Raw genomic sequence first — 13,125 nt, 5'->3', positions numbered from 1 at the left:
CTAACCCCAGGGGATTCTGGGTGAACCCCTCTACCCAATCCCAGGACTGCCTTTGCAGGTGACTCACAAGGCACATGAGGGTAGGGTGTCTCACATACAAACATATACAAGTTAGATGGACACAGACATGTGACCTGACAATGACTCTTTACAATAGACAGAACCACCTCCCATCTCCTCCATTACACAAATACAATGACACAAACCACAGGCGGTAATTAAAGTGCTGAGCGGCCCTGGAGTCGGCGACTAAAAAATGTAACAAATATTTAATAAATCTCTTAAAAATATACAAAAAAGGTATTAAAAGGTTCAATAAAACCCCTTTACCCCGTAAAAAATCTAAACAAAGAAACCTAATTGGTCATTGTCGTGGTCAGCCTGAACTATGAGAATATCACAGCGGTGGACACCATGCGAAAAGAGCGCACAATACCAGAATTACAATATTTGGGGCATTCCAATTGGATAAAAAGCAATCAAAAAGTTCTACCTGTTTGAAAACGGTGCCAATGAGGACTAAAGTTCACCCGCCAAAAACAAGGCCAGTGACCGAGAAGGATGGCGATGGAAAGCGAGTAAAGCCTGACCATCCTCCATGAATCTGGCGCTCGTGCTGAATAAAGCCCACTTGTCCCTCCCCGCACGGTAACGGCCATAAATAATAACGCCGCTTCATTCCACTGAAAACATTTTTTATAGATTTTCAGCACTTTGAATGGTTCCAGTGAAATATTCCCCCTAAAGACAAGAAGTCCTACAGCTGGGCTGACGGAAGGTAAGAAGTTAGGGTTCCTGAAAGGGACTGGAAGACAATCCTGGGAAAACTAAAATGTCTGGAACTAAAAGGGTTAAAGGGCTTTATGAAACGTTTTTATGCCAAACGGCGCGGTTATTGTCACAAACAGAAAAGACACATCGTTTCCAAATCCATGGCTCTTTGTATTCATGAGAAGGCGGGAGGCTGAGGTCTCACTGTATAAGAACTGCTACAGCGACCAAGGACGTCCACAGTCGACGAGACGACACCAGAACAATGGAGCTCTGTGCCCAGTCCTGCGCCACCATGAACGATGGGCACAAGATTCCCCTGATTGGATTTGGCACATACGCCCCAGAAGAAGTGAGTGCCTTAAGCGTAACATCTGCCGGCTGGATGGTGGTGGTGGTGATGATTGATGATGATGATTGATGATGGTGATGATGATGATGGTGATAATGATGATGATTGATGATGATGATTGATGATGATGGTGATTGATGATGATGATGATTGATGATGATGGTCATGGTGATGATGATGGTGATGATGATGATGATTGATGATGATGATGATGGTGATTGATGATGGTGGTGATGATTGATGATTATTGATGGTGATGATGATGATGATTGATGATGGTGGTGATGATTGATGATTATTGATGGTGATGATGATGATGATTGATGATGATGATGATGATGATTGATGATGGTGATGATGATGATGATGGTGATGATGATGATTGATGATTATTGATGGTGATGATGATTGATGATTATTGATGGTGATAATGATTGATGATTATTGATGGTGATGATGATTAATGATGATGATGATTGATGATGGTGATGATGATTGATGATGATGATGGTGATGATGATGGTGATTGATGATGGTGGTGATGATTGATGATTATTGATGGTGATGATGATGATGATGATTGATGATGGTGATGATGATGATTGATGATGATGATGATGGTGATTGATGATTATTGATGGTGATGATGATTGATGATTATTGATGGTGATGATGATTGATGATTATTGATGGTGATGATGATGGTGATTGATGATGATGATGGTGATGATGATGGTGATTGATGATGGTGGTGATGATTGATGATTATTGATGGTGATGATGATGGTGATTGATGATGATGATGATGATGATGATTGATGATGGTGATGATGATGATTATTGATGATGATGATGATGATGATGATTATTGATGATGATGATGATTGATGATTATTGATGAATTAGTTTGTTGGTTTTCTCATCGTATCACTTTATTTATTGCCATTCCTCTTATTTTCTGTTGCGGCACTGACTCATTTGTAGCTTTGTTATTCATCTTCTTGTTATCCCTTTTCTGTATTATCACTGCTTTATTCTAGTAATACTCATTCTTTTTACCATTTCCATTAGTTTATTCCTAGTTTCACACTTACATTCACAAGTATAATATTCCTCATAATTATTATCATTCCATGAACTCAGAATAACACATTTTACTAATATCAGTGCAGCCATCACAGGTCGGGGAAAATAAAAGAGTTTTTTCTAATTTTCAAATCTTTTGTGAAAATGTAAAAAATTTACAGAAACACTCAATTCCAATTGAATTTCAAAATAAAAAATATATTTTTCCAAGTCTGCTGAATTTAGATTAAAGCTGCAGATTAACTTCCCTTTTAAAATCTACATTAAGCTTCTACTAAAATTCTCTAAATCCGTATAAAGTATCTGCGCCCACACAAAGGAGCGGTGAGGGAGACTCCGGAGTGATGTCACAGCCAGAGGACAGTTTGTACGCCACGAGGCATGAAGCATATACCCATAAAGCAGCTCGGTACGGACCGCAAGGCTTATTTTTGATCCTTGGTATCCCAGAGCGCGGGGATTGTTTCCATTTGTTTGCTCCATTGTACTGCAGCCCGGGGGGGGGGGGGGGGTGCATCCCAGAGACGACGCTCCGGTTATCCGGATCAGGAACCCTGGGTGGTTATACCAGGCCATCGTGGATATCGGGTGCCAGTGGGTTCTCAGGTCCGTGAGTCCCTCTGGGCACCAGGTGAGTTGGCTTAATATTCACCTGCATTTAATTCTTGATAAGCCTGAGGCGCTGAAGAGTCATATATAGAATGAACCCGCCCACTGGACTCATAAGCCAACATGGGTTCAGAGGGTGAGTATCTGGTGTATACAAGGTATCTGAATGTGGACTGGCAGGGCTGAATGCTGCGATGATCGAACAGCCTCGCAGATAACAATGTCCATAGACGGCCAAGACGTACATGGGCATCGTCATTGGCAGGGCTGATGGAGAATGTTATTGGGCCACCTAAACGCAGGGAGTAATAGCATGTCAGTAGGGGGCAGTCTTCAGGATTGTGATGACGCTCTTTTCAGGGCGACCACCCTGCTACTTGGGGCATTATAGGGGGATTATAGGACAAGAGTTACCTCTGCTTATTTTCTACATTGAGTTTCCTAAGGTTCTGGCTGAGGACGCAACCAAAGTGGCTATTGAGGTCGGATATCGGCACATTGACTGTGCCTATGTCTACGGGAATGAACCAGATGTTGGTCGTGCTATAAGAGAGAAAATCGCTGATGGGGTGGTGAAAAGAGAAGATGTGTTCTACACTGGGAAGGTAATGATGGAAGTCTATAAGATGGATGTATAACGTATCTGTGTAGGGGTCAGAGCTCCCACCATTGATCCATTACCAGCTGCCTACAGTCACCAGTAAGACATAACTTATAGGGGTTATCCCAACATAGTCTTATCACATGGGCATAGGAAATATGATAAAAGTATGATCAGTGGGATCCCCACCAATCACAAAACAGGGCTCCCATGTCCCCATCTCCTTATGACTGTGACCCGCTGCACCCATCTACAGTGACAGGGATAGTGACTGGCGCATCGGTCGGGCGTGTGCGGCACCACTCCATTCATTTCAGTGGAGCTGATGGGAATAGCTGAGCAGAAGCACTTGGCCATCTCCGCCAGCCCACTGATGAGGAAGGAAGCGGCACTTTGCATGCGGGACCGCCGCTCTATCCAGCCCCCTCATGCAGGGGATCGAGTCTGCAGTGAGGATGAGGGGGATGGGGCTCTCCTGTGATAGACGGCACTTTGGTACAAACTCTTTAATGAGATTATTAACATTTTGACAGGAAGTTGGATTTTCGCATTAATGAAGGTTTTCCCTTCTTCTTGCAGCTCTGGAACACATTCCACACCCCTGACCTTGTCCGCCCGGCGCTGGAGGCGTCTCTGCAGGACTTACAGCTGGACTACATGGACCTCTTCATCATTCACACGCCGCTGGAGATGAAGGTCTGAATAACGACCAGGAACACATTATAACCTCATATATACACCAGACTATATATACACCAAGCTCTGCCGACGGGCCACAGTCTGAGCTGAAGTTAGGGGAATAACCCCTCACAGGCTGCCCCGTGACCCCGCTGCATCCCTATCTTATATGGGCAGCCATGAAACGCGTAGTGATCGCTGTTTTTATGTTGAAATCAAGCAGTTCTGCACTGGACTCCCACCAGCCGCCGTTCCTGGAGTCGGTGCCATTCCACCTTTCGAGCAGGCACTGCTTATGGGGGCGCTCTTTGGCTGACACCGCTAGGAAAGGCATGCTAGCTGGTATTGTGTTTGAGGGCACGGTGCCAATGCTTATGAAGACACACTGGCATAGGCAGAGGCACCCCTACCATGAGGTGATCTGACACTGGCGGTTCTGGCGGCGGTCTGCAAGACCTCAGGGGGGCGGCGGGCTGCTACAGGGGCCCGTATTCATCTTCTGCCAGCCATATTAATGCCATTAAAAATAATTACCCCTGCGAGTCATCCGGGCAGAAACCCCACAACCATCTCATTTCCCTACCCAGTAGTTCCAGTCTACCGGTGACCAGGCCTGCTGCTGAGTGTGACCCCTGACCTCTCCCCGGCCTTTGTGTTCTTGCCCACAATTACCGGAAGAAGTGCATTAACTGCTTGTTGGGTTGCTGCCCCGGTGGGGGACACTAACTACTGGTGCCATTATGGGGGACACTATAACTACTGGGGCCATTATGGGAGACACTATAACTACTGGGGCCACTATGGGGGACACTATAACTACTGGGGCCATTATGGGAGACACTATAACTACTGGGGCCATTATGGGAGACACTATAACTACTGGTGCCATTATGGGAGACACTATAACTACTGGTGCCATTATGGGAGACACTATAACTACTGGGGCCATTATGGGAGACACTATAACTACTGGGGCCATTATGGGAGACACTATAACTACTGGTGCCATTATGGGAGACACTATAACTACTGGGGCCACTATGGGGGACACTATAACTACTGGGGCCATTATGGGAGACACTATAACTACTGGTGCCACTATGGGGGACACTATAACTACTGGGGCCACTATGGGGGACACTATAACTACTGGGGCCATTATGGGAGACACTATAACTACTGGTGCCATTATGGGAGACACTATAACTACTGGGGCCATTATGGGAGACACTATAACTACTGCGATCACTAATGGGGTCACTATAACTACTGGGGCCACTAACAGGGGTTACTATTACTACTGCGGCCAGTAACGAGGTCACTATTACTACAGTGGTCACTAACAGGGTCACTATGACTACTGTGACCATTACGCGGGGACCCTGTGCACTGTTACTCCGTCCCTCCAGACAGTCTCCATACCTTGAATATGTGTTGGGTATCTTGTGCATTGGCACTTTTCATGCCTGTAAGATGAGTGTTTTTATTGTGAACAGGGGGCGCCGTTTCACACTTGGCCTCACAAAGGCCTGGGCGCCCTGGGCACAGGTTATGGCAGTGCCATGTATGCGGCTGGTATATCAGCATGGAGGTTGTCTTACATACACAATGCCCAATAAAGAGCTCTTCCCCTGCTGACACAGCAGCGTACCCAAATCACCAGGCTGATCCCTTCCTATTCTCTCTTGTAGCCCGGGGACGATCTATTTCCCATGGATGAAAATGGCCAACTTATTTTTCACAATACGGACATACGAGACACGTGGGAGGTGGGTATCTGTCCTTTATGGTTTAATTAGATTGTAAGCTGTTGGGTTAGTAGAAGGAGTCCTTCATTCCAGACCTTCATTCATTAGAAGGAGTGTTTACAGGCTGGAGGACCTGCATGTCCATTCATTACACAGCCAGCCTGTCCATTACAATGAGAGTGGTGCAATACTTCATGTTCGCTGCGGGAATGCTGTGGGGGAATTGAAGACTTGCTGCCTGGTCCCCCCATAGATCACTGATCTGATCAGAGACGCTCCCCGCAGTGGGATACCCCGGGATCAGCTTATCATCAGGAAAGGATTGGCCAAAATACTAAGGATTTTACGTTTCTGCTGTCCGATTTGCAGGCCATGGAGAGCTGTAAAGACGCCGGACTGGTGAAGTCAATCGGGGTCTCCAACTTCAATCGCAGACAAATTGAGCTGATTCTTAATAAGCCGGGACTGAAGTACAAGCCGGTGTGCAACCAGGTAATACGGATAATACCGTCCCTTTAAGGCTACATTCACACGGCGACCTGATGATGTCACTGAAGGGTTTGTGCATTTTATAACCATTTTAGTTCAGTTTTGTGTCTTTAACACGAGTGTCAAAAAAAGGAAGGCGGCCCAAGTGATGCACTTTAAAACTCCCATAGAAGTCAATGGGCACGTGGCAAAAAACAGGATGCACACGTCATGTGACCGCATGCGGGGGCCACCTACCACAGGATAGGGGATAATTTCCTGGCTGTGGGGGTCTTACCACTGAGACCCCTGACAATTTTGAGAATGGGACTCCTCTGTCACCACAAAGGTTGCTTCTCGCCCCCCACAGTGATGTCACAATGAGCGGCGCACTGGTGGGGATACGCCGTGAGACTCCATTCATTTCAGGCTGATGAAAGTACGAGAGCGGCAGCCGCTCATCTATCTCCACCGTCAGTGATCGGAGCGCTCCAGAACTCCTCACTGCAGGAGCCTAAGTGAGGACGAGGGAAGTGGGACCCTCCGTGGTGAGACCCCCACGATCAGCACATTATCCCCTATCTTGTGGTTAAGGGATAGCTTGTATCTTGGTACAGCCCCTTTAACCCCTTCACACCCAATTTACACCAGGCGGCTTGGAGGCCGAGGCCATGCCATACCCAGCAGCTAGCAGGGTGCCGAGGGGCTAGTATGGCCGTCTGAATTTACTGAAGGGCTGCCACACATACAGGACTCTCAAGCTCTGCCCGCGGTCGGTCTGGATAAACAACATTAGGAATCGCTGCATTTAAAACAAAAACGTCTAATAGTAAAAAATAAATAAAAAAATACAAAATATATTAAAAACCATTTTCCATTTGCCCATTGAAAAATGTAAACCATTAGGAGCTGCAGACGTTCGGCCTCGCCGTGTAACGGTCCGAGCTGTTAGAATATCACGATGTTCATCCGCACGGCGAGTAAAAGAGGCCCAAGAGGGAAGAATGAAAGGGATCAAGACATTCCCAAAACCGGTGCCAATACAAACTGCAGCTCCCCCAGCAGGACACGAGCCGCCCGCAGCCCATCGATGAGGAATGGAAACATTGCGGGGCTCGGTACGGCGGCGGGAGGCCATGTTTGTTTGTTTACTTTTTTTTTACTTTTTACAAATAGAAAAACATTTTTAAAAATGTATATATTTGTTCTTCGTCTTTACTGCACCGCCAGCCTGTCAGACAAATCCCCCCCCCCCAAAAAAAAACAATGGCCTCTTTAAAACATGTTTTACGTTTCCCTGTACATCATACGGGACATTAAAGTACTCCACAAACAGCGGGGCCTCACACGGCGCGGTCAGCTGGAAAAAGGGGGAACGAAAAAACAAAGAAAACTCTCTGGTCGTGAAGTGGTTAAAGACGGCCTGCTCTATATTTGTACAACCAATTAGCTGCCTTCCTTTAAAAAAAATTGCACCACATTTTTGTTGTAAGGTAATTTAGGCCACGCCCACTTGTCAAACAATTGGGAAAAAGTGTCTAAAATACATCATAAATGTGGCACCAATCAGGGAAGAGAGTTTGTGCAATTTGCACCAGCAAGCTGTGGTATTGTGAATAGAAGATCCGCCCCTCGACACCGGGAGGTCCGCGGTCTGAAGGTGAGCATCACCTGTAAGCTGTGACAGGTTTCAGATGGATTTAAAGGAGAAGTGCCTCTTTACTGAACAGTAAGAATGGGAAACTCACTAATACAAAACCCTTGATGTGGGGACATCCACTGTGTGGGGGCATACACTAGTTGGGGGGCACATACTTTTGTTGGGGTCGAATATACTTTTTTGTGAACCAGCCAATGGCAGCCTTCCCCCAAGTCACGTCTCGGTTCTCTGCTTTCCACTCCGCTGCAGATTTTGGCGCAAACCCAAGGCAAAATCTGCAGGTAGTAGAGAGCAGGATGTTGAGCGGGGACTCAGGGGAAGGCTGCCATTGGCCGGCGCACATCATGTGACTTAAGAAGCGACTTTTTGCCAATATGGCTAATCTTTTATACATCGGTGTATTTGGTGGTTTGGATGCGCACAAGACAACCCTGCACCACCGCAACTGTCACCAGACTCAGTAGTGCAGCCTCATAGCTGAAGAATAGAGAGTTCTACTGTATATCCACCACTGACTGGGAGCGTTCTGCCCCCTACAGGTGGAATGCCATATTTATCTGAACCAAAGAAAGCTCCTGGACTTCTGCAGATCTCAGGATATCGTCCTCGTCGGATACAGCGTGCTGGGGTCCAGCCGGGACGAAAAATGGTAACTAATGACCAATGGTTAGAGTTGTGGGGGAGGGGGGTCTGTATATTATTATGGACACCTATCAAAAGGCTTTTGCCTGGCTCTATGAAGGCTCAAGGGTGTGGATACTTTTGCAACTGATGTATTTTATTGGGCCAATGCTTCTAAAGATAAAAAAGCAGCAACTTTTCAGTCTTCATTGAAAATCTCCTCCCGTTTTTGTGTAGACAGCTCCTATGCAGAACTATGTGTCGCTATGGTTACAGATTCTAAACAGATGCTGTGTGGTCTGGACCCTATGGGATTGATTTGATATCTCCTTAGGATTGACCAGAATTCACCAGTCGTCCTTGAGGATCCAGTTTTGGTCACCATTGCCAAAAGACACAATAAATCGCCGGCTCAGGTGGCCATACGGTTCTTCCTGCAGCTCGGAGTCGTCGTCCTCGCCAAGAGCTTCAACCCCAAGAGAATCAAAGAAAACTTCCAGGTTTGAATGGGAAAGCCAAAAAAGCAGAAATGTGGGGCGCCTCTGGGAGCAGCGGTCATATAGTCTGAGGGTTAAAAGATGAAATGCCTGCTGCCTGCAGTCACCACTAGAGGGCGCTCCTTATACAGAGTATTGAGCCCTAGGAATCTGGATGCAGGGAGTTTCCCTTAGTGATGGCGGCAGCAGTTTTTGCCTATGAAAGGGATTTCCAAGAATTCAAGAACATGACCAGTGATGATGGATGCACCTCTGGATGGAGGGGATGGATCTGCTGGTGGAGGCAGAGCGTAACGTCCTGTAAGGCTGAATGGTAACCCCCTTCCTCTGCTCTAGAGGTACATTCAGCTCATCCTAGGGTGGGTTTCCACAGGCTGCATGGACAGCAGCCATTTTGCTGAATTCCTGACCAACCCCTTAAATTTTGTCTATGCAGAAGATTTGGAACTCCGGGCCAGAAAGGTAGAACTCTTATGTACAGAGGCACCCTACTGGCACTATCTTCTGCATACTCCCGTTGTCTTCTCGGAGCGCTCAGCTGGATACCAGCTGAGCGCTCCGAGCGGGGTATGCAGAACACACCTGGAGCGCGGTCTTCTGCATACCCCAGCTGTGTTCCCCAAGTGGGATACCAGCTGAAACAATAGTATCAGTGGTATCCCGCTGTGAACTCCGCACACGGCACTGATAAGGCTCATCGTTCTCTTTCAGCTTGCTGAAAAACAGCGATGAACGACTCATTAACGAAAACTGTACGATGTTCATGCAGTTAGACCCAATGAGTGTCACCCGAAAGACGGCTTTGAGCAATATTTGAGCGAGAATCATTGGGTCTAAATGGGCCTTAATTATTGTATATGGAGGATTCTTATCGGCCATTATTGTGTATGGGGGACAGTCTACTAATACTACTGTATATGGGGGGGGGGTGCTCTACTAATACTACTGTATATGTTGGACACTCTACCTACAGTATTGTTTATGGGACGCCCCCTAGTGGCACCTTAGTGTCTGGAGGACTCCTAGCTGCCACTGTTATGTATGTTGGTGTTGCTGACGCTTTCAATGTGGTCATTCCTGTTTTTCAGGTTTTTGATTTCCAGTTACCACCAGAAGAAATGAAAGAACTGGAAGCACTCAACCAAAATTATCGCTATGTTCAAGCCAAACGGTGAGATAGGCTTCCTGGTCTGTTTTGGAATACATACCATTATAGGTGCTATGGAGCTCGTCATCCAGCTTTCCCAAAGTCTGAAACAACAAAACAGCCCAGTTAGCCAGCTGTACTAAGACATGCAGATGTTGGCTACAGTTAGTGGCATATCTATTATAACTGCAGATTATGCTACTACTATGGCGCCTGCGGTGGGAGGGGGAGCTCAATGTGTACAGATATATACAGCCACCACTAGGGGGAGCTCACTGCATACAGATATATACAGACACCACTAGAGGGAGCTCACTAAATTCAGATATATACAGCCACCACTAGGGGGAGCTCACTACATACAGATATATACAGCCACCACTAGAGGGAGCTCACTACATACAGATATATACAGCCACCACTAGGGGGAGCTCACTACATACAGATATATACAGCCACCACTAGAGGGAGCTCACTACATACAGATATATACAGCTACCACTAGGGGGAGCTCACTACATACAGATATATACAGCTGCCACTAGGGGGAGCTCACTACATAGATATATACAGCCACCACTAGGGGGAGCTGACTACATAGAGATATATACAGCAACCACTAGGGAGAGCTCACTACATACAGATATATACAGCCACCACTAGAGGGAGCTCACTAAATTCAGATATATACAGCCACCACTAGGGGGAGTTCACTACATACAGATATATACAGCCACCACTACGGGGAGTTCACTACATACAGATATATACAGCCACCACTACGGGGAGTTCACTACATAGAGATATATACAGCCACCACTAGGGGGAGCTCACTGTGTACAGATATATACAGCCACCACTAGGAGAAGCTCAATGTATACAACTATATACAGCCACCACTAGGGGGAGCTCACTACTTACAAATTTACACAGCCACCACTAGAGGGAGCTCACTACATAGAGATATATACAGCCACCACTAGGGGGAGCTCACTGCATACCGATATATACAGTCACCACTAGGGAGAGCTCACTACATACAGATATATACAGCCACCACCAGGGGGAGCTCACTACATACAGATATATACAACCACCACTAGGGGGAGCTCACTACATACAGATATATACAGCCACCACTAGAGGGAGCTCACTACATACAGATATATACAGCTGCCACTAGGGGGAGCTCACTACATAGATATATACAGCCACCACTAGGGGGAGCTGACTACATAGAGATATATACAGCAACCACTAGGGAGAGCTCACCACATACAGATATATACAGCCACCACTAGAGGGAGCTCACTAAATTCAGATATATACAGCCACCACTAGGGGGAGTTCACTACATACAGATATATACAGCCACCACTACGGGGAGTTCACTACATACAGATATATACAGCCACCACTATGGGGAGTTCACTACATACAGATATATACAGCCACCACTATGGGGAGTTCACTACATAGAGATATATACAGCCACCACTAGGGGGAGCTCACTGTGTACAGATATATACAGCCACCACTAGGAGAAGCTCAATGTATACAACTATATACAGCCACCACTAGGGGGAGCTCACTACTTACAAATTTACACAGCCACCACTAGAGGGAGCTCACTACATAGAGATATATACAGCCACCACTAGGGGGAGCTCACTGCATACCGATATATACAGTCACCACTAGGGAGAGCTCACTACATACAGATATATACAGCCACCACCAGGGGGAGCTCACTACATACAGATATATACAACCACCACTAGGGGGAGCTCACTACATACAGATATATACAGCCACCACTAGAGGGAGCTCACTACATACAGATATATACAGCCACCACTAGGGGGAGCTCACTGCATACAGATATATACAGCCACCCCTAGGGAGAGCTCACTACATACAGATATATACAGCCACCACCAGGGGGAGCTCACTACATACAGATATATACAGCCACCACTAGTGGGAGCTCACTAGATACAGATATATACAGCCACAACTAGGGGGAGCTCACTACATACAAATATATACAGCCACCTCTAGGGAGAGCTAACTACATACAAGTACATACAGCCACCACTAGGGGGAGCTCACTGCATACAGATATATACAGCCACAACTAGGGGGAGCTCACTACATACAGATATATACATCCACCACTAGGGAGAGTTCATTACATACACATGTATACAGCCACCACTAGGGGGAGCTCACTACATACAAATATATACAGCCACCACTAGGGGGAGCTCACTGCATACAGATATATACAGCCACCACTAGGGGGAGCTCACTGTGTACAGGTATATGCAGCCACCACTAGGGGGAGCTCACAATATACATATTTATACAGCAAATGCTAAGTAGTTCCTTAACACATCATTATCTGAGTGAACAGGAATTAGTACTTATTTTAGTTGTATATCAATTTCTTTCAGATGGGAGCATCACCCCAAGTTTCCTTTCGCCGATGAATACTGAAGAGGATGGATTAGTTCTTCCGCTGTTGATTAGATATTGCTTATTCAGTCCAGCATTCTGCGCTGATTAATGTCTTAATAAATCTTTATAGGGATCAGAGCTCTAACATTTCCATAGGCACAGAGTTACATGATGAAATTTTGCCTGTCTGAAGCCACCACTAGGGGGAGCTCTGTGAATGCTTTCAATATGTGATGCAATACATGTAGAAAATTGGTAAATGAGTATATTAAAGCTACTAACATTAGTATTCCATGTACTCTGATGTGAAGGCGGGGGTGGGGTGGGGGGGGGGTGTTGGAAAATAAAGACTCCATTTCCTCTTTATTTTTTGCTATTTTCATTCATTGCTCATGTCGCAGGAACTGAAGAGCACATGATGTCTCTT

At 46.2% G+C, this 13,125-nt stretch overlaps 1 protein-coding gene across 1 annotated transcript; it reads left to right on the top strand.

The window, feature by feature from the left end:
* The first annotated feature begins 1,036 nt into the window (after nt 1-1,036).
* On the top strand, nt 1,037-12,758 carry LOC136610075 (aldo-keto reductase family 1 member C23-like protein). The gene is made up of 9 exons (XM_066589343.1): nt 1,037-1,123; nt 3,256-3,423; nt 3,999-4,115; nt 5,789-5,866; nt 6,215-6,337; nt 8,513-8,622; nt 8,929-9,094; nt 10,180-10,262; nt 12,695-12,758. The coding sequence occupies exons 1-9, from the start codon at nt 1,037-1,039 to the stop codon at nt 12,735-12,737; spliced, it is 975 nt and encodes a 324-aa protein (XP_066445440.1). The 3' UTR covers nt 12,738-12,758.
* The last annotated feature ends 367 nt before the right edge of the window (nt 12,759-13,125 follow it).

This window comes from Eleutherodactylus coqui, chromosome 2 (genome assembly GCF_035609145.1).
Source record: "Eleutherodactylus coqui strain aEleCoq1 chromosome 2, aEleCoq1.hap1, whole genome shotgun sequence".
NCBI lineage: Eukaryota > Metazoa > Chordata > Amphibia > Anura > Eleutherodactylidae > Eleutherodactylus > Eleutherodactylus coqui.
This window is presented reverse-complemented; position numbering and strand designations above follow the sequence as displayed.

Bases quoted from the DNA above. Each gene is read 5' to 3' on its own strand.
- LOC136610075 (XM_066589343.1), top strand. From the start codon at position 1,037: ATGGAGCTCTGTGCCCAGTCCTGCGCCACCATGAACGATGGGCACAAG. The intron at 6,338-8,512 runs GTAATACGGATA...TGCCCCCTACAG, and splicing joins ACAAGCCGGTGTGCAACCAG to GTGGAATGCCATATTTATCT. The intron at 9,095-10,179 runs GTTTGAATGGGA...CCTGTTTTTCAG, and splicing joins GAATCAAAGAAAACTTCCAG to GTTTTTGATTTCCAGTTACC.